The sequence below is a fragment of the Cavia porcellus genome, unplaced genomic scaffold (genome assembly GCF_034190915.1).
Source record: "Cavia porcellus strain 051 isolate PalLab524CR breed Dunkin Hartley unplaced genomic scaffold, mCavPor4.1 scaffold_1, whole genome shotgun sequence".
Classification (NCBI taxonomy): Eukaryota; Metazoa; Chordata; class Mammalia; order Rodentia; family Caviidae; genus Cavia; species Cavia porcellus.
Window position 1 is genome coordinate 56,201,477 of NW_026947484.1, and position 23,728 is coordinate 56,225,204.

The 23,728-nt window shown below is 47.1% G+C and overlaps 1 protein-coding gene and 1 long non-coding RNA gene across 6 annotated transcripts in view; one reads left to right on the top strand and one right to left on the bottom strand.

Annotated features, from left to right (window-relative positions):
* Nucleotides 1–4,005: 4,005 nt before the first annotated feature.
* Fbn1 (fibrillin 1) overlaps nucleotides 4,006–23,728 on the bottom strand; it is a 207,572-nt gene continuing 187,849 nt past the window's right edge. Inside the window, exons 56-65 of one of the 2 annotated variants that reach the window (XM_003471859.5) lie at nucleotides 22,391–22,516; nucleotides 21,650–21,856; nucleotides 19,863–19,988; nucleotides 19,487–19,609; nucleotides 16,407–16,523; nucleotides 16,033–16,161; nucleotides 15,157–15,276; nucleotides 9,254–9,485; nucleotides 6,524–6,698; nucleotides 4,006–5,291 (exon numbers count right to left, since the gene is read on the bottom strand). In XM_003471859.5, coding sequence (XP_003471907.1) covers nucleotides 4,902–5,291; nucleotides 6,524–6,698; nucleotides 9,254–9,485; nucleotides 15,157–15,276; nucleotides 16,033–16,161; nucleotides 16,407–16,523; nucleotides 19,487–19,609; nucleotides 19,863–19,988; nucleotides 21,650–21,856; nucleotides 22,391–22,516 — 1,745 coding nt within the window. In that variant the 3' untranslated portion in view covers nucleotides 4,006–4,901. Of the gene's footprint in view, nucleotides 5,292–6,523; nucleotides 6,699–9,253; nucleotides 9,486–15,156; nucleotides 15,277–16,032; nucleotides 16,162–16,406; nucleotides 16,524–19,486; nucleotides 19,610–19,862; nucleotides 19,989–21,649; nucleotides 21,857–21,909; nucleotides 22,122–22,390; nucleotides 22,517–23,728 lie in introns of those variants that run through there. The other variant, XM_023565924.2, reaches the window with a different exon arrangement.
* Nucleotides 5,290–13,383, top strand: LOC134475996 (uncharacterized). Of its 4 annotated transcripts, XR_010047385.1 has the most exons (4): nucleotides 5,290–5,881; nucleotides 6,133–6,250; nucleotides 6,416–9,046; nucleotides 10,878–13,378. It is a non-coding gene; the product is annotated as an uncharacterized LOC134475996 (long non-coding RNA). The 4 variants fall into 4 exon arrangements; XR_010047384.1 differs by having other exon boundaries at nucleotides 6,133–9,046; nucleotides 10,878–13,379; XR_010047382.1 differs by having other exon boundaries at nucleotides 5,290–6,250.

Sequence of the window (23,728 nt, forward strand, 5' to 3'; positions counted from 1 at the left end):
CATTGTGTCAATGTGTTTTTTAAAAGAGCACACATTAAAAAAAAATAGGAACAATGAAGAAACAATAGATTATCTGAGGCCATCTTAAGCCAGCAGAGTTTAACTAATCTTAAAAAACAAAAAAAACCTTCCACTGTTGATGAGACTTTGAGCTCCCCTTCAATCTGTTGATGTTGACCTGCTTTTTACATATTAATATTTTTCCTCACCTTTCTGACTGAAGGAAGGGGACAGCAAGGAATAGTCTGATAGTAGAGACATAAACACCCAGCCAACTGTAATCAAAACTTTGCATAAGGTCCACTCGATTTTTTAAATGCATGGGCTTCATTCTACCCGGGGATATATGCACAAGACACACACACACACAAGCACATACACACCATCCAGGAACACAGCATCTGCACCTGGAGTACAGCAATTCAAAAATCCCTTCTTTACACGGAAGGAGTTTCATTTAGGGGCAGCTAAGATATCACCAATGACACATATATACATTTAGTACACACCCTGGGGGCTCCTTGAAGTTTTTGGCTTTTGAACATATTTTGGGTGTGCTGAGAACTGTTTTTTTTTTTTTTCTCTCTCTCTCTCACAAAGTATATGTATGGTTTAGTGACCAGATATCTGGCAACCACCTCTAACTCGAAATACAGACCTTTGTCAGGGCCTTAGAATATTCTACCTGTGTGCTCCACCCATATCTCACATATGTCCATTCTCCCCAAATGCTTCTCTGTGCTTCCTCGTGGACAGTAATAATCACTCCCTGTCAGTTTTATCACGCCATCATGCATCCCCAGGCATCGTATTTGCCCATTTTGTGAACCTGATACATGTTTAGGTCTCTCATTATCCACAGCCTCTCAGCTATCCTGTGCTTGGCCTTAAAGTTGATTTGTTCAAGGCCCAGGGACAACGGATTTGCAGACTTCCCGTTCATCTTTCCTCCACAGGGCCGGCATCCTCCAGAGCACAGCCATCGGGGCTTGCCAGATGGGGCTCGCCATGTAGACACAACCACAAGGCCCGTGACTTCTTCCTGTCCGTGTCTGGCAGGGGCAGGGCACATGTGATTAGCATCAGGCTGTTTTCAGATGTCTCTATTTCCAGAAGAAGAGTTTAATCATTTAGATCTGATTTAGTTTTCCTCAAGGGAGTATTTTTTGGTGAAAAGGAATCAGGCCTCTTTTTATTTCTGCAACTCCCTGCATAGCTGCAAAGATCACATCAGGTGGGATGTGGAGGTTAGGGAGGGACTGCTGAGTGGAGGAGCACCTTTCTGCTAAAGGCTTTTACCACGGTGTCGCTTAACTTGGCATCCAAGCTCTGGGTTCCAGAAGTCCTTATAAGACTCAGTGTCTTTTAGCTGCCTCTAGAACCAACTTGAGGGGGAAAAGGGATCACAGGGAGAGTTAGGATGAATTCATGTTAATAGTCACAGAGATCAAACATGGCAGCGAAGAGTGACCAGCCAGCCCATCCAGCTGCCAATCATAGCCACTTACCTGCTAGGAGGCACCTGCCACTGCTCAACAAAGAGGGTGGCATGCATATCCATTCATAGTGCTCATAATTCAAGGGTGGATCAAGGATGCAAAACAGCCTCCCTCCCAGAGAGAGGTTTATGATGTCAATTACTGGAGTACAGATTTTATGACACTGATATGGCCAGGCTCTGCCAGACCCAGGTCAGTGTCAGATGGACAAGACCTTTATGTTTACGCGGACATTTGTAAGAACACCAGACCGTGGTACATGGATCCCGTCGTGGGTATACAAGGGAATGTGCAGAACCAGATTCAGTCTCATTACTTGTCTCGTCCTAAGAAACAGTAATATCGAGAAGCTTTTCATAACTCACATAAGGAGTCTGAAAAGAGACTCTCGCTGGGTTAGAATAAAGTCTAAGAAAGAAACTGGCTTGCTTCCCTCAGATGAGATCTAAAATGGGCAAATATCAAATGCTTTTCTGGCTGTGGATATAGCTCGGTGGCTTAAGCACTGCCTGGCAAATGTAAGGTCCTGAGTTCAATTCCCAGTACCTCCCACTCCCTGCCAAAAAAACTGCATGATTTTCTTCAGTTGTGTACATGGAAACTAACCTAGCAGTAATGATCTTTTAGCATTAAATACAATGTCCTTAAACCACTACATGATTTCATCTCTAATATATCTTTCAAAACTCCAATTAAAGTGAATATAGTACATGCTGTGGATAAAGCTGACAATAACTGTAAAACTCTTACCAGTTGATAGGTATGTAACTTTGTATCAACCTAATGGTCCTTTATTTTGGCTCATCTAACTTACAAACGTGATTGCTGAAGTTGAACAGTATCATAATGACAAAGTCCAAAGCAATTTTGGCTGAGGGAAGAGTTATTTGTTGAACAAAAATTCAGTTGTTTGTGCAAGTTTAAACATTTCACAAGGCCAGCTGCGTTCATTTCAACCTTCCTTACAAAATAATCATTGGCAAATGAAAAGGGCTGAGGGGAGAGACAAGATATTTTCAAGCTTCTGAGAGGCTTACAAAACCAAAATGCTTTGACCACTCAGAGTAAAGTGGAAAGGCCACAGGCCATAGAAAGAGACAGGCTGAAATCTCAGGATTCGACAGGGTTTTTGACAAGAGGAACATGTGGCGTGGAACAATGCAGAAAATGCTGTGTCGTAGTTCGAAACATGGAAAATATGCTATTCAAGATTGTTGGCTCTGGAATAAATAAAATCCAGACTTCAACTATTAAAAATATCAAAGCGATCTACTGTGTGCCAACCCCATTTTTTTGTTGTTGTTGTTTGTTATTAAAAAAAATCCATTATTGAAACACAACACAGTTCTGGTTAAATTATCAAAGACATTTTCCATATGAAAACTGTAGTTTACATGCAGTGACTCTCCTTTTAACAATTTTAATGCACTTCTATCACAGAGCCATGGGTGCAGTTGACAGGACAGTTTGAGCCATACTTAACCTCTTGTGTAAGTCACAAATCCCTCTCCTTGTAATCACTCAACTCATCTCTACTGAGTACTTAGTACTGGCGGGATTTTTTGGATGGTGAAAGAAGAGATACAAATAAAAAAATCTTCAAGGTGCCCACGGTCTGCTAGGTGGGAGAAAGCATCCTGGTCCAGACTGTCATTCAGCCTAGGTGGAAACATTGCCAGCTAGGTACTTTCTCGCCGGGGAGCTCTGTAACTGGGAAGGTTTGTCCTACACCAAGCCTCGGAACCACGGAACCGCACAGAGCACGCCTATTCCATTGTCCTCAGCCAGCTCTTGAAAGAGCCCCACAAGGACGCTCCTTCCTACGGGGTTCTCCTCACTCTCCCATACGAACACCGTAATGCACCCCTCATTTTTTCACTGGCACAAAAGGCTGTGCTGCCCGTAGGGATTAAAAAAAATTTCCCATTAATAGAATGAGTCTCACGGCTAAATACTCAACCTTGAACTTAAAATAAAATAGCCTTTTCAGGTTAGAACATGTAGAAACCAAGAGTTAGAACATTCCATCGATTTCGATTTGACCTTTGACCTTTGTAATTCGGCCAGCAGTGACCAACGACAGATATTTAAAGGAAAGAGAAGGAACACCTCCGCCCTGCCAACACTGCACGTCCTTGAGGGAAAGGGGCGTAACTTTTCTACAGTGAAATTCAAGTGCTCTGAGACAGCAACTGAACGTCCTATGTGCAAGTATTTAAAGCTGAGAGTTTAAAAATCACAGGATTGAATCAGCTCAGGTTCCTGCAATGATGCCACGATGTCAGTTTCTTCCCAGGAAGGTAGGTCAATGAGACCAGCGCGCCAGACTGACTCCGATGTGCTGCATTTTCTCCTAGGGGGGTCACAAGTCAGCACCCTTCCAAGCCATAAATAACAGGTTGGGATGTCACCACTGCAGGGACTTGGACCTCCGATGAGGATCCTCCCGCCCCAGACCCAGGCAAGAACATAAAATCAAGGGCCAAACTAAAAAAAAAAAAAAAAAAAAAGGAAGAGATTGTTTTATTGTGACGCTTATGACACAGACCCCTCGTTGACAGGAATGACCGAGTGACTCTGGCATATTGCACAGGCTGCGGGCGAAGACGCCTTGGAGACCCTCTGGCTTCAGAAGCTGCTTTCCGGTCCTCCCTGACCCCAAGGTACTCGCGGGCCCGTCACGGAAAACCCATTACCTCCTGGTGTAGACAGTTAACAAATCTTTGGTCTTAATAAGCACCATACAAACCCTCACATTAAGGGCAATTATTATTCTAGTTTATAAATGTTTCCATGATAAAAATAGCACGATTACAGTATACACACTTAATTTACATGTAACGTATTAATACTCATAACTGAGATAAGCTACTGAACTAACTTTGGTTGATTGAAATGAATGGAGTATCTGAACTGAGTACTTGTAATTTGGTTTCTAAGTTGTGTAAATAATACAGTGCATTTTATAAATCTAGTTGGGAAATTGACTAGCACCAAATAGATACGATAAACGGCCGACCTAGTACTGGTAGTTGGAAAAGCGAAGTTTCAAAATTTGAAAAAAATAATAAAATAGAATAGTCCTTCAAATGGAAGCACATTCCTGTACGTGCACTTGGGCACGGATGGCCAACCCCAGGGTGTGGACACCACCCAGCCTTCAAGAGCAACCCAAGTGATGACCCGATAGCTTCACTGCACACGCGAGAAGCCTGAGAGAGTGGTTGTCTGAGCTCGGGTGACTGTCTGTGCCTTGCTGTTGTAAGACCAGAGTAGTGCTTGCTTATACAAATTGACCTGGTGAATGATGGTACCTGTGATATCAAGGTTCTGACTGGGGAAAATATAATCCTACCTATCTATAGTTGTTTCCTTTGAATTATTTGGTCTCTGAATGGTGAATTAATGAAGCAAGATCTGAATTTTCATCTTGAGATTGTCACCCAGTTCACCACTGAGGTAGTCTTTGTCGAAGTTGTCCTCTAGCTGGTTGAGTTCTTTTTTCCTATAGAGCGGAGTACTACTGATTTGTAATGAGTAGGTTCCCGCCACAGGCTTCTTCTTCGTGAAGTGGAGGTAGCTGATCCCTTCCTTTTTGTTGATTTTAAAGAAGCCCTCTTCATTTCCAGATTCGATCAAGTATCTGTTGTGATTGGTCAGTGTGGTCAGGGCAGGGAGGAGCTCCAGGATTCGGACCTTGTTACTGATGTGGGAGATGTTGAAGTCGAAGGTGGCCATCTTCTCCTCGTCCCAGCTTGCCAGACTCACGTTGGCTTCCGTCCCAGACTGGTCCTGGAGAGACACAGAACAGTGTGTTCAGTGCAATCTGGACACGCCATTTAGCCCTCCTTTTCAGGAAAAAGTGATTCAAATCTCACACCTACGGCTTTCTGTCACCGTGTATGGATTATGTTGAAAATGCACTCTGAGAATGTACTTGTGCAAACCACAGTGTGTTTAAACTGGCATGCATTTGTAACTCTAAAAAATATTAAACTCATGTTGGGAAGGAAGACAGGGTGAAATCACTTGTCTCTGGCGATGTTGCTATATGGCAGGTCTCAAAGTGGGGTCTGAGAGCCAGGAACCTGTGGCATCTGTTAGGTCTGAAAATTCTCCTAGGACCACACCCCCTACTATGTCAGGATCCCTAAGTGTCTCCTGCCACCCACTTTCCCACACCTTCTAGGGGCCTCAGACGCATGCTGGAATTTGAGAACTGCTGCTCTAAGAGGTTATTTTCTTTCCAAACACTTATCTCATTTCCCACAGCACAGCAGGTGGGATGCAGCTCCCGGTACCCAGACCTGGCCTGTTTCGATTTGTTCACTGATGCAAAACCATCCTCTCCCTGGGAAGCACCTATGAGCCACTTCCTGCCGGTGATGGTTTGCTAAGAGAATGCTTTTCACCTGGCTTCGTGCTAGCCTCTGCAGGGGCCCACATGTGCTAGATTCCCCAGGCCCAGAGCCAGAGGTCTGGCTAAGTATCTGTGCACTTCCGAGCTTTCCCAAGAGGCTGCGTGCAGCAACTCAGGGGGTGGGGATGGGGGGAGGCCGAGCTGGCCTGCTTCAGCCTGTGTTGATTTTGTCCAGGGTCCAAGTTCCCTCAAGCTCCACATGGTTCTTTTTAGGAGAGGAGCCGCGAGCCCTCAGAACTTGGCAGCCCGACAGAGGGAGCACTATGTCACCCTGCGTCCTGCCCACTTGCTATCCTGGATCTCAGACTCTGTCCTCTCAGCAGACTCCCGGGTGGGTGTTGGACTTTTTTTTTTTTTTTGGCGAGACAGAGGAAATGAGCAAGTAAAAACCTTTGTGTGGCCACTCCCTGAAAGCAGCAAGAAACTCCAGGAAGCCCCAAGGGCCTCTGTAAAAAAGCAGCCTAGACCTCAGGGAACGTCTGGATTTTCTCCCCAGGGAGACGGTTCACACTTTGGGACACTCCCCCGGAAACCACAGGCATCTGCGAGGCTCTCCGCCCTCGGAGAGTACGGGATGGACCCTGAGCAGGATACACTGACCCACCTCGACTTCAGCGGTCTCTGTTTCGTTCGTGCTTCTCCGCTTCCTGCCCCGCTTCGGGTAGCCATTGATCTTGCATTCGTAGCAAGCTTCTGGCGAAAGGGAGTTGTCGTCCATTTCACCGCTGACTGGTGGGTCTGGGCCTCCGCGGCTCATGCCCATCCCGGACACACAGTGCCTGCGGCAAAGGAGGGCGACAGATGGTTTCCATGGGATCTGGGAAGCAGGGAACCTGGCCCATCCTCGCCACATTGAGACGTGGATGACCTCCTGGCTCTGAGAGCCTCACCAAGGTCCTGTGCTTGACCTCTGATTCCCAGTGCCCAGTTTGTTATTTGTTTTCTCTCTCTCTCTCTCTCTCTCTCTCTCTCTCTCTCTCTCTCTCTCTCTCTCTCTCTCTCTCTCTCTTTCTTAAAACTCTGCTTTGTCTACTTTGTCTTTCTTTGCCCTCTCATTTCCCAAACCTACCGGGGCCAGCACTTCAGCACTTGGTAGGACTTACCTGGGGAAGGAACACAGCGGAACTAAAGGGCAATGGGGCTCAGGCAGACTGGGAGGTGGCAGATTAAATAAAACATGTCTTCATTTCAGGAATCAGACCTCGTAGGAGTGAGAAAACCCACTCAGGGAGCCCCTTCTGGGCCAAGGCACCTTTCCTGACCACCATATTTGGTCTGCATTCTGGACTTTGACCTCTAACATTGCCTCTGCCACCACACTGCTCCCTGCTGGTCAAGAAGGTGACTCCAAGTACAAGACGTCCTTCCTTAGCTCCGGGTGCCACTGGTCCGCCATCTGCTTTCCTGCCACCTTTCACCCCCATGCCAAGCTTCCTTACTAGGCTCCTGGCAATTACTTCTATGCTTTGGCTCTTTCATTTTTGCTGATGCTATTGCAGATAGGAAGGAGGAGCCAGGTGATAGCTGGGGCTGAGCTGGTAACAGACTGAGGCTGTGCCCCCACACACAGGTACACACACGCACACACATACACACAGTGCACAGATTGGCATATAAAGCACCCGCTCACAGCTTGCCCAACTGTGGGAAACAACTTCAAGTCATTCAAAACCACTGGGGCCATTGGCTTTGGCTCATGTGAAGTGGGATAAACAAACCGGGGCCCAGAGGGATCTGCATCTGTTGGTTTTCTTGCTTTTCAGGCATCAAAGCCAAGCTATGCAGCAAGGTCTGTGTGTTTCTCAGTGCCTTGTTTTGCTGCTCTATTTACTATTTCAATAGCCACTTGGGTACATATCAGGTTCCTCTTCCAACTCGCTGAAACATTCGCGTGGTCCTAAAATATCTTTATCTTAAAGTTCACTCTGGTGATGTGAAGCGGGGCCAAGACTGTTACAAATCCGTAGACTTCTACTACTGTGTGCTCTGGAGGCCAGATATCATTTACCTGTTTCTCCGCCGTAACCTGCTCTCCATAAAGCATTTTCCTGTATGCCCTTACGATTCAAAAGCAACTGTAATCAAAGGTTCCTATTTCCCCGTCCCACTAGACTGCGGCACATTATCCTTCCTCTTTATCTTGCAACATGAAATGTCTAGAAGCAATAAAACTGATAAGATAATGAACGCTCCTCCGGGTGCGTACCTCCTACCCACACGCTGATTCCATTACCGAGGTAAACCCCTGGCTCACAAGCTTTGCTGCCTTTCTCAGAACTTCCCCATATTCCCTATCCCAGGAGCACCACTTATAAGAAATGTGACTACAAAATCCCGCTGGCCGAAAGCCAGTTTGTAGTGTCACAATTTTTGCTGGGAAATATGGTTTTGGCACTTGGCTGTAAAGAACAGACATGGACCTTGGGGAATTGGTTTGCTATTCTATGCCGGCCTTGGGCAGGCTTCCCCGGAAACATTCCTTACCTTCAAGCTGACGCGGGCACCAAGGGAATCACTCAGTGCTTGAGGGACTTTTAAGACCTCTCGACCAACTCATGGCACAAGTGTGCATGTGTGTGTATGAGCGTGTGTCTGTAGCAGTGGGAGTACACACACACACACACACACACACACACACACACACACACAGTAATATCTCTGTGTTTCTACATAAAAGATTTAAAAATTACCACCCTTCACAGGATAGCTAAAACTTGGTAGACACCCACCCCTGGGTTAATTCAGCATGGGAAAAGACCAGAACTTTGAAAACTTGCCACTACGCTTTTAATTATGGAGAAGAAAAGGTCTTCTTTGCCTCAACTGTCACATATATATTATACCTATAAATAATTTGGTGAAATTGCTACCTGGGAAATACAATAACGACTTTAACCCATATTTAATTGCTCCTTTGGCAACTTGTGAGCATAAACTCAAGTCTGAAGTGCAAGATGGACCTTAAAACCCCGGAAAGCTCCTCTGAGGATGTGCTGCGTGGCGGATGCCAAGGGCGGCTGGATAGAAGGTGTCCTAAGGCCAGCGTGAATCCTGCCCGCCCCAGTTCTGCCCTAGGTGGACAGGGAGATGCGCACCTGGAGAGAGCCGTCTGCTCCCCAAGAGTGAGGTGAGAAACCTCGTGCAGAGACATTTAGAGCAGAGTTCCATTACTTTGTTTGGTGGTCTCTGAATTTCTAGAAATCAAGATGCCCCCCCCCACCCCCACCCCGACATATGGGATGACCTAAAACTCTGGCAGAGTTCACTGGAATTAATTCAAGGGTCATGGCAAGTATGGAGAGGTCACTCATCAGGGAGGGAGAGACGGGCTTACCCTTGTCCTATCCGGAAGTAGCCGGGGGGACAGCCACACAGGTAGCCGCCCTCGGTGTTGGAGCAGCCGTAGCTGCAGGGTGCCTGCGAGGAGCCACACTCGTTGATGTCCTGGCAGCCGCCACTGAACTGCTCGTACTGGAAGCCGGCTGGACACATGCACTTGTAGCTCCCCAGGGTGTTGTGGCAGGAGGCTCCTCCGCAGATGTGTGCGCTGAGACACTCGTTCTCATCTGTGAGGGGACAAGAACACATGGCAGCTGTGTGGCACACAGGGGAGATTTTCTAGGAGAAGTCTTCTCGGGCTGCTTGTGGCTGGCGACTGGGGGCACAGCCGGCTGCCCATGGAGGTGGCTAGGGTGGAGAGGCAGACGTGGAAGCAGATGTGACCTCTGATCAGCTATGACTCGGTGGGGCAGAGGTGGTCAGGGGCAGAGGAGGTCAGGTGCAGGGGTGGAAAGCACTGAGGTGGGAATCTAGGCCCGGCAGCTCTATCTCACAGGAAGCTGTGCCTCATGTGTTCTGTTCTACACCACCAGGAGCAAGGTGGGGTTCATGGCTGAGACGTGGGGTACAGGGTAGGAGGGAAAGAATCACATAGACCATTTCCCTGGATGCCTTCTCCCTCTGCCCTCCTCCTCCTCCTCCTGCAGGATGTAGGGGTCTGCAGAAAGTGTCTGCCCCATCTGGACTTCCTGTTCGAAAACCTACAGAAGTCCCCAGGTGTGCATTGCTGGGACGCATAGTGATTTCTGGAGATCTGCTCCACTTGGGGTTCCTCCTGCCTCCCATCCAAATCAGCCTCCTGCCCAGCATGTTGGAACCGGGCTGCAGTTCAGCCTGGCTGAAAGACACAGGGCCCAGACCTCTCGAGCTACACTTGGGGGGAACCCACAAGAGACTCAGGGCTGCAGAACCAACTGTCTGCCCATGGGGACCTGCCAAGTCTGGTGGGAAGAAATAGGAAAAAAAATCTAGCTTAAAAAAAAAAAATCAACTTGAAGGGAAAAAAAAAAACACAAAAACTGAGTGTCTCATGATTTCCAATCTGTGAAATCTCCAATATATTTTTGCAGGCCTGTCCTGTGGGGCAGGCTGGAAATTTTCTGGCGACACATTTCTTCATGGCTACCGATTATTTTCAGGCATGTGTGCGAACACACCACACTGCATGAGTACCTATTTCTGGTAGGCACAAGCAAGGGGGATTTCCCATTTCCTCACTACACAGAGAGGATGCTGGGTGTGCCACAGGCATCTACGCCACCTTCTCACAGCCCGAAAGGCAGCAGCAGAGTCCCGGCTTACAAGGAAGGAAGTGAGAATGGGGCCTGGCTAGAGGACCTCACAACTGGGCCTGACTGCGGAGCCCAAGCTGCCTTCACTCAGGGTGGCCTGGGAGACTTGGCCTCACTGAGTCAGAGCTTCCTTTCTCGGGTTACTTTTACCTGCTTTGCTAAGGCAGATGTACCTACCAAGAAAAAGAACTGTTTCTACCAATAAATATTATCTGAAGTTAGAAAACAGGGATGTAGGCATATAAATATATAAATACATACATATATGTGTGTATTTCATTATTTACATTTTTGCTCTTCTTTCCTTCCTTCCCTTCTCCCTTCCAGCTACAGCCATAGAAGCTGCAATGTCTGTGTCCAGCTGTCCCTCCAAAGCCTCATGTGGGCACAGAGTTTTTTAGGAGGTGTCTGAATCCAGGCTGTGTGACTGATTTGTGGTGCGATGCTGCGATTAAGGGTGGGTGACTGCTGACCAGTCCACTGATTGGACTGGCACCGCCCTGATCCTGGCAGATAGCATACAATCTCAGGGACAGAAAGAGGCTTGTCTTCTCTCTCCCTTGCTTGCTTTTGCTGTCTTCTGCTTGCCATGAGCTGGCTCTCTTCTGTGATGCCCGCCTGCCAAGCCACCCTGCCTTGGAAACAGCGGACTATGGAGTGAAACCTCTGCAAACTGTGAGCTAAATAAACCTTTTCCCTTATAACTTTGGGTGCTGGGTATTTTGTCTCAGTAACAAGAAAAGTAACCAAGACAGGAGCTTACCTGTCTGCACATCCTTTACACTAGGAGACTCATGTCCCCACCCACAGTCCCTCAGGCTAAAGGGTTCCTGAAGTAGAAAGGATGAACTTTTGCCCCATCTGGGCTCTTTTTCCTTTCATTTGAATTAGGGATGAGGTATGTGATGGAGACCACAGGCACCAAGCCGTACAGCAAACAGAAGGGAAGGCAGCAGATGTTTCCTTGGCTTACGTGAATCAGCTGACCTCTCCCTGCTCCTTTGTGTCCTGTCCCTGCTCTGCACCTGCTCTTGGGCCCTAGAAGTAGATCCGAGTGGAGCCTCATCAGGTTGTTTGTCCTTCCCTTTGGCTTGGGCTTGGCTGGCAGCCTGCCTGCCCCAGCTCACAGGTGCAGGCAGGTGAGAGGACATCCACTGATAAGGAGCTCTGATGTGGGCAGGAAGGCAGAAGCAGGACCGGAGGTTGGAAGGCGGGAGAGGGAAAGATATTCATTCATCACTGGAAAGACATTTTGTAAGTGTTCCCATGAACTGTACAGGGCTGGGCTACCCCGGGAGAGGATAAGCACCTCTCAAGGTGGAAATCAAGCCACATGTGCATGGGCAGGGTCGCTGGAGGTGGGGCACCTTCGTGTCAGGAAAGAGGGCAGATTTAATGGTCTGCAAACTCTGAGTCTCTATATGCATGCCTGCCAATATTCATTCTAGCCAGGAATGCTCCTCCTCCCCTTTATGTAAACTTTTCTAGTTTATTTTACTTCTTCCCCCCGAGAATCCCACGAAGTTTCAATGAAACTTGCTTATCGAGGCTGGAGAGAGGCGACAGAGTGGAGCACAGATTCAGATAAGTCAGCAAACACACAGCACTTACAGAGTACCTCTGTGCGTTCCAGCTTTTTATCGATCTACAAACACCACAATTCGGTTTGTGCTCTGCCTGATTCTTTGATCTGGTGGAGCCCAAAGCTAATGGCTCCTCAGGATATTTTTCTACACTCTAAAACATTTGCCTTTTTCTTTTATTTGGTATTTCCATTGTGGAGAGCCTTGCTCTTTGCACAGAACAGACAATTCTAATTTTTTTAAAAAAAGTCTCTGAAAACCACTTCTTAAAAGTAGATGGAGCCTTTACCACTCTGACCTCTGAAATCAATGGCACCAGCCTCAGGGTCCTGGAGTGTGAGTTAGTTGTCGAGTCAAGGACATCCCCACAGGAATCCCCCAAACAGAAAATAGGCTTTTACTAATTTCTTCTAGGACAGAAGGGAATAACTCCAACTGCAAGTGAAAATTGTGGTGTCTGCATGGAAATACCTACCCTGAACCCAGTCTTGGGAAGAGTGAGCTTCTGGCTAACCATGAGTGAGGGCCAGCAGGGCCAGCCCAATGCTCTTTCTGGGTTTCCCTAAGTCCTGAGATTTATGAAGCCAGTTTGGGATTTAGGGACATGGAGAACCCTAAACCTCTTCCAACATCTTAATAAACTTATTCTTGTAAAGTATCCAGGCAGCGGATGCTCTTCCCAGGGTCACGGTAGACTCTGGACAATAGGGCCTGCCTGGCCATCTGTGCTATCTGCAGGGTGGAGGCTGCAGGGAGGAGAAGGTTCAGGACCGATGCCCCTTTCTTTCTTTGTATTTCCTCCCATAGCTTCCCATGTCACTACGGGAACCTATGCAATGGGAAGACACAGGCTCAGCTAGTCAGTATTCAAACACGGTTCACTTTAGAGCACACTGGTGATTAAAATCAAAGACCTTTCCAATTTTCATAATTGTAAGGCTCAATTCTGATATGACTCTTCCAGCACCTAACCTGAGGAGTGCATCACTGGGTTGCAAACACAGGATGTCTTAAAAGAGGTAAGATGGAACATGGACTCTTCCAAATACCCCGAACATCTGAAGACAGCCAAGCACTCAAACTGAATGTCTCAAGAACTTTGGCCATGGAGGCACAAGACATTCAAGGAACTGTGACCACTGAGGTTTACTAAGAACTTCCCACCTAAAGTCCCTGGCCTTCTTTCAAGCCCAATAAAAAACTTGCTTCTCTTTGTTTCCTACAGACGGCCTTTTCACCCTCTGTCTGCCTGCACCCAGGCACAGTAAATCCCATGCCATGTTGCCTTTATGCAAGCCAGGTGGTCTAGGCTGGTCTCCTTCTTGTGCTATGCCTTACAATCATGAGTACAGATGTTTTCATTAACGTCAAGGAGCACAGAGAGTTGCACAGTGTAAACTCTTCTGGTGCTGGAGTCCCATGAGCCAACCCTACATACCTCCGCAAAGTGGAAATCTCATATAGAATCACACTAGATGAGAAAGAAAGTTCTTTTCAATACTGGAGACTGAACCCAGCTCCCTTCACAGTGGACTACGTTCCATCAGTTTTTAAAATTTTTAAAAAGTGTGAGACAGGTTCTTGCTAAGTCACTAGGTTGTTCAGGCTGGGCTTGAACTTGCAACTTTCCTGCCTCAACCTCCCAGAGTACCAGGATTATAGGCATGTGCCACCATGCCTGATTGAGAGGCAATGTGGATAAATGAAAACACATGGAGAATGTAGCAGACCACTTAGAATAAAGGAGACTACTGCAGTAAGGGTATCCACTCAGGAGGCAGAGATTCTCTGAGATTCTGCTAAGGTAGGCTCTGTACCAAAGAATACAGAGCTCACACAGGTCAGCCGAGCACCAAGCTTGCTGTATATTCCCTGGATGCTGGAGTATTGGAAAGACAGTGAAGGCAGTGCTTGAAAGGCTGTCCTCAATCAGGAAGCCAAAGACCTTGTGTTCTAACCCCATGCATGTCACAAGAAAACCAAGACACATTACCTTTCCTCCCTGGGACCCTGGGTCCTCACTAAGGAAGCAAAGGGTTTGGTCTCTCATGTTCCTCCAAACCTCCAATGTTTCAGTTCTCTGATATTTACTAAGAGTTATTTTTCCAAGACACTGTGGAATCAGAGATGCTCTTCCTGCAATCAAGGCAGATAGCATCATTTCAGTGTAGTGAGAGTCTGCTGATCTCCCTTAATTGTCCAAAGAGTTTAATAATCCCAAAAATATCTACTGTCTCTGCTGCCTGTTCTCTGACTCAAAGATGCATAGAGCCAAACAGAACCACTTCTGTGTCTTTAGGCCAAAGTTGTTCAAAACTGCCTCTGGAAGGCTGATATTTTTCAGTGAGAAGTAGGATTTTGTTGGCCCCGGATGTTAAGGGAACTCAAGTGTGGGCTGATGACCAGAAACCCAGCAGAAGGGCCAAGGCATGGGAGGCAAGGAACCGAAAGGGCATTTCACTCCAGCTGCTCTCAAAGTATGCTTTGTTCTAAATTTTTTTTTTTTTTTAGTTACTTTGCAGACTTTGACATCCCTTTGGTTTCAGCCAGGCTAGGGCAATGTTAGGATTCAGTTCTAATGTGTCCCCCAAGTCTCCCAGGAAGGGGGTTGGATTGTGGAGGTGTTACTGGCTGAATGTGCTGCTGGGGAACAGGGCCTGGCTAGAGCTGGATCACGGGGGCGTGATGTGGAAAAGTGTGCTCCTGCCCCGGCGTCCTCCCTTTTCTCTTTCTCTTTCTCTTTCCTGGCCACAGTGATCTGAGGAGCTAAACTCCACTGGGCCCTCCCACCATGCTGTTTCTAACTGATCATAGACTAAACCCGCAGAAACCGTGAGCAAAAATGAACCTCTTCTTTACATTGAGGTGTCCAGTATCCTGTCCGAGCAGTGGGAATGTGACTAAGACAGGCAACATGAAAGTATCTGTGGTGCCACAATTTAAAGTTCTCAGAAAGGGAGCAGGATTTGATTCGTGGGAGCTGAGAGCATGCACCACCTGCATCAAGGAGGAAGAGCACTGACCGACGCACTGGTTCCACTGGTAGTGCTGCAGGTAACCTTGCGGGCAGCTGCACCTGTAGCCCCCGATGATGTTCTGGCAGCCATGCTGGCAGCGGTGGTTGCCTTCGCACTCATCCACATCTGAAAGAGACAAGAATCACCTGTGAGCCCTGTCAGCGCCAGTCCCCAAGGTGCCCTCCGAGGTTCTGTCTACTTGCATGCTAAGGTAAACAGCAATTCTAGCAACAAATCTGATGCCTATGAAATCATTCTACCACCTGGAGCTTCAAGAGCATCTACTCTGGAGCTTTTCTAAGCCCAAGGAAGAAAAAAGCAAAATACTCAAAGATTGATGGTAAATTCCACTGGTAAAAATGATGGAGGAATCAGTGCAAAGCACACAACACTCTGTAAGATGGAGCTACCAGTTGTTTGTGTTTGCTTATTCACACCAGAATCAGAAGCTAACAGAAGTCAGTGCAATACTAAAATGCTACAATTATCATTTAAGCCTCTAAGCATACATGAGGGAAGAGCTACTCTCAGATTAGTCTACACTGGGGACTTCCTTTTACAGCCTGAACCTGATGACCAAGAATCTAGTTACTTCTCTCATAGAGCTATTCCCTACTGGATTAATAACTGAGCAGAAGGTCTGGATAAACCCAGGAAAAGCACAGGGAACAGAAGATCTGGATAAACCCAGGAAAAGCACAGGATACAGATATTTTGGCAAACATAAGGCCAGCGTGAATCTGTAGGATAGGGACCTCTGCAAACTAGTTGAGGCCCCACCTTCAGCCAGGGGTCCTCAGGCCCAGTCCTGACATCTCCTAGCAAGACCACCTTGGCCTGCCGAGAGGAGGCACCCCTGGGCACAGCCCCAGGCCTTCTCACCTTCACAGCTGGCCCCGCTCTGGTCCAGGGAGAATCCCCGCTGGCATTCACAGGTGAAGCTCCCAGGCGTGTTCTGGCAGATGCCCTTGGAGCCACACAGGTTGATATCCGAGGTACACTCATTGTTGTCTGTGAGAGGCAGGATGAGAGAGGAGGGGACCCCAGTCCCCAAGGCTCTCTTTGTATCATTGAAAAGAAAGGATAAGGGTGACTCGGGAAAGACTACAAAAGGCTGAGGTTCCATGCACATGTACACACACACCCCACATACACATGTATACATGCGTGCACACACATGCATTTTTTTAATGATTCTGATTTCTTATCCCAAGAGCAGAAGAGTAGGAAAGAATCCCTTCTTCCTGTCCGCTCACCGATGCAGGCTGTGTGGTGTTGGGTGAACCCAGGAGGGCATTTGCACGTGAAGCCACCAATGGTGTTCACACACAGGAACTGGCAGTTGTGCTGCTTGGTTGCACACTCATCGAGATCTGCAAGAAGAGGAAAGGGCACTGCAGTCTGTGGAGAACACGGGACAGTGCTCTGATTTCTCTTTCTGCTTTGTTTTGTGCTGCTGAGGATCAAACCCAGGGCCTTCTGCAAGCTAAGCTTTAATTCTGATTTCTAATTTTAAAAGACATCGGCCCCAGGGTTAACACGGACAGATACAAGAGGAATTAATTTAGACAAAAAAAAAAAAGAAAAAGAAGGAAGGAAAAGAGAAAGAAAGAAAGAAAGAAAGAAAGAAAGAAAGAAAGAAAGAAAGAAAGAAAAAATAGGGGCGGGGGCATTTAGCTCAGTGGTATAAGCGCCTGCCTGGCAAGTGCAAGGTCGTGAGTTTGATCCCCACCCCCCACCCTGTACAAAAAAAGAAAGAAAGAAGGAAAGTGAGGGAGGGAGTGAAAGAGAGGGAAGAAAGGGAAGGAGAAAATTAAGAAAGACAAACAGATAGAAAGAAAAAAAGATGCTCTTTGTAGGATTCAAGGATAATCTAATTCTCCTTAAGTAGAGAAACAGGAATTTATCAGCAAAGGACTTTCAAATAAAGTCAGAAGTTTTTGCAATATTATATATAAAAAAGAAGTGATTCTGAAACTGATTTCAGAGCATTGAAAAGATTTATTTAATGTGAAATATAAAAAAGAAATGTTGAGTCTGGAGATTAATTTGTTTCCTTAGTTCTTTTCTGTTTGCTGTTTTTAAACTACTCAAATGAGATAGTCAAAAAGAAATCTGACTTTTTGGTTAGGGATTCTCTTTTGAATAAAGCCAAATTGAGCAATCAGGAAGGGAACAAAGGAAAGGAAAACCTCATTCTGATAAGTTAAGAGCTTTGAAAAACAACGCCCACAGTCTTTACCCAGCCTTACTTCTGCCAGTAAAATCCTCCACCCATCCAGGCCTCTCCTAAGGAGTATTAGAAAGATCTAGATGGTAAAAGTGCATACTAACTTTTGGTGCATTTTAATGACACCTTGGCAGTAGTTTTGCATTCAGAGACTAATAACACAGTCAGCCTGCAGAGAGCTCAAGGGAGCTGGGACCAGGGCTGGGCTCCCTAGAGAGCTGCTGGTGAAGCACAGCTACCCAGGGTCATTTCTGGTGACAGCACCTCTCCACACAGGTCACTTCAGGCTCCCCCAGCACTGGGACGGAATCACACTTCGGAGAACCTCCCTGTGCCCCACAGGGCTTACTTCTCCTAAAAGGGGTCCATCCAGTGCTCTTCCACTGCTAAGAAGCCAAACAATGCCCCCTGGCTGACCTTCCCCTCTAGGACCCTCGCCAAGCCATTGTCACACAGAGCAGCGCTGGCCTCTAGGCTCTCCTGCTGTCCCTTTTCTGGATCCCACCCTTCCCTCATGGGGCAGGTGCTGGTCCCTCATCCCTGCTAGGATCCCCATTTCGCCTCCTTTCTTCCCACTTTCAGAGGTGCATGTATCTTCACTCTGATACTCAGTCTTGCGAGCCAGGTGTGGGAGGAGAAAGCAGAAGCAGACTGTGAGGTGCTTAGGTAAGAACTGCACCGCTGCTTTCTGCTCTCCTAAAACTGTTGCAGGCAGCTGAGTTAGTTAAAATATTACAGGCAGTGAGACAGCGCTAGGTCCTCAAGAGAGCCAGTGCAGAAGCCAGATACCTTGCAACTGTGGGGGAGACAGGCACCTCCTGTTGTGGGCCAGGCCAAGACAAAGGATCAAACAAATGCATCACATCCTAAGGACTGACATTCTAAATAGTTCCTATCATCCTAGGAAGCCAGGGTTCTCCATTCCAACCCCACACACATCTTGAACCCATGGTTTTACTCTATAAAAGTCCCTGGAAAAGACAGAGTCGGGGGCAACCCACTCGGGACCCCTTTCTCTCTCTCTCAGACAGAAACTTTCTTTCTCTCAATAAATATATTCTGCTCTTAACCTCCACTGTTCCTAAAATTCATTCTTTGATTTTAGAGAACACGAACTTGTGGACATAGTAGGTCCCCTGTATCAAAACCAGCGCATTCCTGGTGGTTCTAACATGCCATATAAACACAACAACCACTACATGTTTACACTCCCCGTGTACGTAGTGATTACACTCCTGAATCTCTTAATTGATAGAAACAATGAAGATCTTTTGTTTTTTGGACCCTACAAGTTTTTAAAATATAAATTTGTTTTGCTACAGACAGCAAAATAAACCATGAATGATTTTTCCCCAATTCATTTCTGCATTTACATAGATAAACTGCACACACTGTGATCCTGGATAAAGAGTGAGTCTCAAGCTTGAGAAGAACCAAGCGATGACAGCAAGCTTTCCTTCAGAGAGTTAGGAGTTTTGGGTGGGTCTCTCAGCTCTCTCCAGCCCTCCCATCCCCACAAACTAGAGCAAGACAAAGGTCTGTAGGAGAGCTAAGCCAGTTTCCGGTTGTTTATCCCAGTTATGCACTGCTTAACATCATCCTCCAGCAGAGGTTGAAAACCCTGGCCTCCACTTTACTCCTCTGCTTTTCCTTCAAAGCTTCACCATAGGACATGGGGACTCTTGTTTTGCCATCTGATCTACCTTTCTTTCTCGAAACCTCTCATTTCCCAAATTACCCTTTACAGACGACTTATTCAAGTGATTCCTTTAATACAAAGTCCTCACTGTACAAGAAGCTGTTTACAGGAGTAAAATCACACCAAAAGAATTTTGCAAAAGCTGGTTGTTAGTTGAAGAGGGATTTCTGCCCCCAAGTCGTGCTGTTTGTTGGTTCTGTGTAACGTTAGTGTCTCAGGGAACCTCCTAGCGGTGGGAATTGCCTTACTCTACTGACCAACACTCTGGACTTAGTTTTTAATTAATTCCCCACCATGACACCTCAGGAACAGGGCTCATAGAGCAGGGCTGTCTGATGGCTTCCAGATTGCTTGCAGGCACAGGGATGCACAGGTGTGGCAGGTGGCAAAGGAAAAGTCTACCATACCTTTGCAGCTTCTCCCGTCCTCTTGCAGAATGTAGCCTTTAGGGCAGGAACACTGGTAACTCCCCTCTGTGTTTTTGCAGATAAAATTGCAGGGTTTGGGAGCCTGGTCACACTCATTGAGATCTAAGAACCAAAAAGACAGAGTGTGACTGTGCATGTACACCTCAGAGAGGTCTAGAAGCTCCATGGCTGTGGGACCTAGCAAAGAATTTTAGTTTGGGGGGAAAAAATGAACTGAGTATAGTCTTTGATCGTTGTTTTACATTTTCCTATGAAACGATACAAGTTTTGCAAATTTTAAGCTCAGACACTGGGATTTTTCTTTTCTTTTTTTTCCCCACAAGGTAAAATTCCCACTCAGGAAGAGCGCACTTACCCACACAGGCAGTCCCAGTTATATCTGGAGTGTAGCCGGCTTTACAGTTGCAATGATAGGAGCCTCTGTCATTGACACATTCCCCGTTTCGGCAAACATCATGAATAACCTTGCATTCATCAATATCTGCAATGTAATAAATATGCACAAAAATAATAAGCATTCTCTGCAGTGGACAGGAATGCACAGGTGTCAATCCTAATGGGGTTGCGTTACATGTTATGGACTGACAGACTGAAACCAGAGGGATGACCACATAATTCCACAAGCAATGCTGACAAGACTGAAAGGCAGTCCAAGAACGTGATGAGGCGAGTGGGACCCATCAACTAGGCTGGAGGAAAACTGGAACAATGCTTGGCCTCCTCAGTTCCTACTGTTTTTCTCCTCTGGGAGTACAGGGCCCCCCAGTGAGACCCCCATTGGCCTTTTGTTCCACATCCTGGCTGCCATCAAGCTGCCCCCAAAGCCAGCTCATCACAGGTTAATCAAACAACACTGGGGAAGTGGGATTGGCTTCCTCTTCTTGGTGAGGAGGGAAATGATTGGAGTTCAGGGCGGATGGCAGGGCTGAGTTTTGCAGGTTCCTAAGGCAGAGAGGCCTCATTCATGGTTTCACACAGAGGAAGGCTTGGCCAGTGAGCTCTGCTGGGCATCGAAGCCGCTGTCCCCTGCTGTCTGGCCCACCCATCTCCTGCTGCTTGGGAGCGAGCCAAGACAAGCACTTGGCACACAAGTTATCAGCCCTTGATGCCAAAGAACAATTTTATAGCCATGGCTGGGTGTGCCTGACCTTTCCACAGTCACTCAGAAGTGCAATTTAATTCACTCTAATTGCTCTTGGGAAATGAGTCTTTTCCATCTTCTTACTTCCCCATTCTCCACAGCAGTGCAAATTACTGTTGGTCACTCCATCTTTTTTTGTTATTGTGAGATGGGGTCTTACTATGTAGCCCTTACTATGTGGCTTTGGACTCATGGTGATCCTCATGCTTCAGCCACCCGAGTGCGAGCATCACAGCCATGCACCACCACACCTAGCTTGGGTCACTCCATTTTATTTGCCCACTTCTGCCCTTCACCACACCCAGTCCTTCCATACTACCTCTGGCCACATCTTTCTCACATGAAGATGAATCTTTTTTAACCTAACTTTCTTGCTTCTGATTCCCAACAAAAACAACCCGCCAACTCTCCCCTTTCCTTAGTCCCTTTATAAACTAGAACAGAATTGTGACTGCTGTTGGGAAACACAGAAATTCATGTCAGTGACAGCCACCTGGATGGCCTCCCGCCCTTCTGGTTAGAGAGACTTGTGTCTTTTCAGACCCCACTGTGTTTGATTGCCAGGGTTTCACGCATGATTCAAGCTTCTTGGATTTAATATGTCTGAGGCAAATTTGATGAATTACAATACCTATTGGTGGACTGGTGTTTAATGATCACCTGTCTCACAGTTTATCTAACAACTAATCTCAGTAGTCACAGCTGACTCTCACTCCCATTCACAAAGTTGAGGGCTCTTTCAAGGTAAAGGCTGGGACCTGAGCACATGCTATTCACTCTCATGGACCCCTGAAACTTTGGCAAATGGCCTTGAACGGCTGAAACACTATCACGAAGGGTTTTTATCAGTCTCTGACATGTAACTCCATCCAGGTCCCTACTGTAGGTTCTGTATTCTCATCTGTTTTTCCCAGAAAAACGAATCAATTCCTCCAATGTGTGTGTGGATAATTAGTGAAGAACCTGCTCTGTGGGGCCCAAATCAGGATGAGGAGAAGTACCTGCTCCATTGGTCATAAACCCTCGGCCATGAGGGCAGAGCTTCTTGAAAGCCACGGTGCCCTGGAAAGGGCAGATCTCACAGAAGGGTCCCCAGCCTCGCCCTCCATCACAGCAGCATTCGGACTTGGTGACAGGATTCCTGTTGCTGGAGCCAATCTGACACAAGTTCTGCAGCACCTCCGTGAAGCAATACCCTTCCCGGCTGTCTGCAAGGCACATCGCACAAAGGGCATCTCAGAGCACTGCGGGAGCGCAGTCGGATGCAAGAATTTGGTCAGCTATAAAAACCAGAAGTGATGCAATACTTTACCCCAGGTGAGAAGGAGCGAGAAGGAAAAGCCAGAAGAGCAGGAAGAGAGAGGGGGCGACATCTGAGAAGAACAGAGAGACACTCAGCGAGGAAAGCATCGGCCGAGGTAAGCTGACAACTGTGTTTCCCCAGAATACAGGGAGAGTCGCGCCAGGCATCCCCTGGAGAGAGGGGGCAGAGAGACACAGAAATGGTACTGATTGCCCAGGGCCCCAAAGGGCAGCCAAGAAAGACATTCCAAGCAAGTGATCCAGGGATGCAATTCGAGAAGGAAGAACTGAGCTGCAGGGTGGTACTAAGGTCACACAGTCATGTCAAAGTATGAGCACTTCTAACCCACCCCCAAATTCTTCTAAGGGGAGATCTGGGTTCCAGAGTCTGCCCAGGGCTGGTGTGGGGCTCAGGAAGGGTTTGCTCCAGCCACACTCACCCAGACACTCGTCCTGGGCAGGGCTGGCCGTGAAGCCGTCGTTACACTCGCACGTGTAGCTCCCGCGTGTGTTGAGGCAGCGGCCGTTCTCGCAGATTCCTGGCCGGGTCTGACACTCATTCTCGTCTGTGTAGTTTCATGGAAAGGTCCAGACAGAAGGCGTCAGTGTGTTCTAGAAAAGCAGAGGACTCTTCTCTGGCTTCCCCTCCCTGTCTGCCTCCCTCCCAGCTCACTTTCTTTTCTTTTCTTTTCTTTTTTTAGTGCATGTTTGCAGTACACACCACGCAGTACACACCATGCTCAACTCGCTTTGTAAGTTAGAATCTATTCATCAGACTCAAATTCAAAAGCCTCAGAAGGGTACTCAGCAGAGGCTGCTGTTCCATTTCCTCGGTCACCAAATCACTTCCTGGGAGACAGAGGCATCAGCCAGTCTTTACTGCGTCCTTCCAGAGATGGGTTATGCACACGAGAGCAGGTACATGTACACGGACATGTGTTCCCCACTGCTGGTTTAAATACACGGTTGGCAGCATTTCGATAATCTTACACACAGAGGGCAGCGCTGTATGGAATTTTAATTAAAGTAAAGCATTCCAAATCAGGACATGAGAGAAGACTCTCGAAAGATTATTCCAAGTGAAGGGGAATCAGGTTAGAGATGTGTTAAAGAAACATTGCAATATGTTGTCAGAATAACGTCTGTTACTGACCTGGGGCAGCTAATCTTCAGAGTTAGGAGGGATTACTAAAAAAATAAGAGAACACAATTCGGGCTCCCTGGTTTATGAAACACTGAAGTCATGGGAGATTCTTTGAATTGTCTGATGGTGATTCATAGAGCTCCAAAGCAATTCATCCCACACTTCTCTTCTTGGGGAGCAGTCAGAGGGGGTGATGACATCACAAGCAGTGTGAGATCAGGTAAAAAATATCTGGGTGCTCAGGCTGTCCCAGACCACATGAGTCAGAAGGCTGGCAGGGGTGCGCCCAAGGGAATCTGTCACTTAGGCTGTGAATGACCCAGGAGGATCTCAGGTGTGATCACCAATACCCATATTTTTTGTTATATCTTTTTTTTCCCCTGTCCTGTGGATTAAGCATCGGGTTTTCACTGAGCTACATCCCCTACCTGTTTTTAAAAATTTTTAATCTTGAGACAGGGTTGTGCTAAGTTGTTAAATTGCCCAAACTAGGTTCAAACTTAGATCCTCCTGCTTCAGCCTCACAAAGTGCTGGGATTGCAGGTATGCACCACTATACTTGTCTATGCTTTTAAAGCATGCTCTTTGTTTAATTCCATATTTTACAGAGTAAGAGGTCAGTGGGGATCTTAAT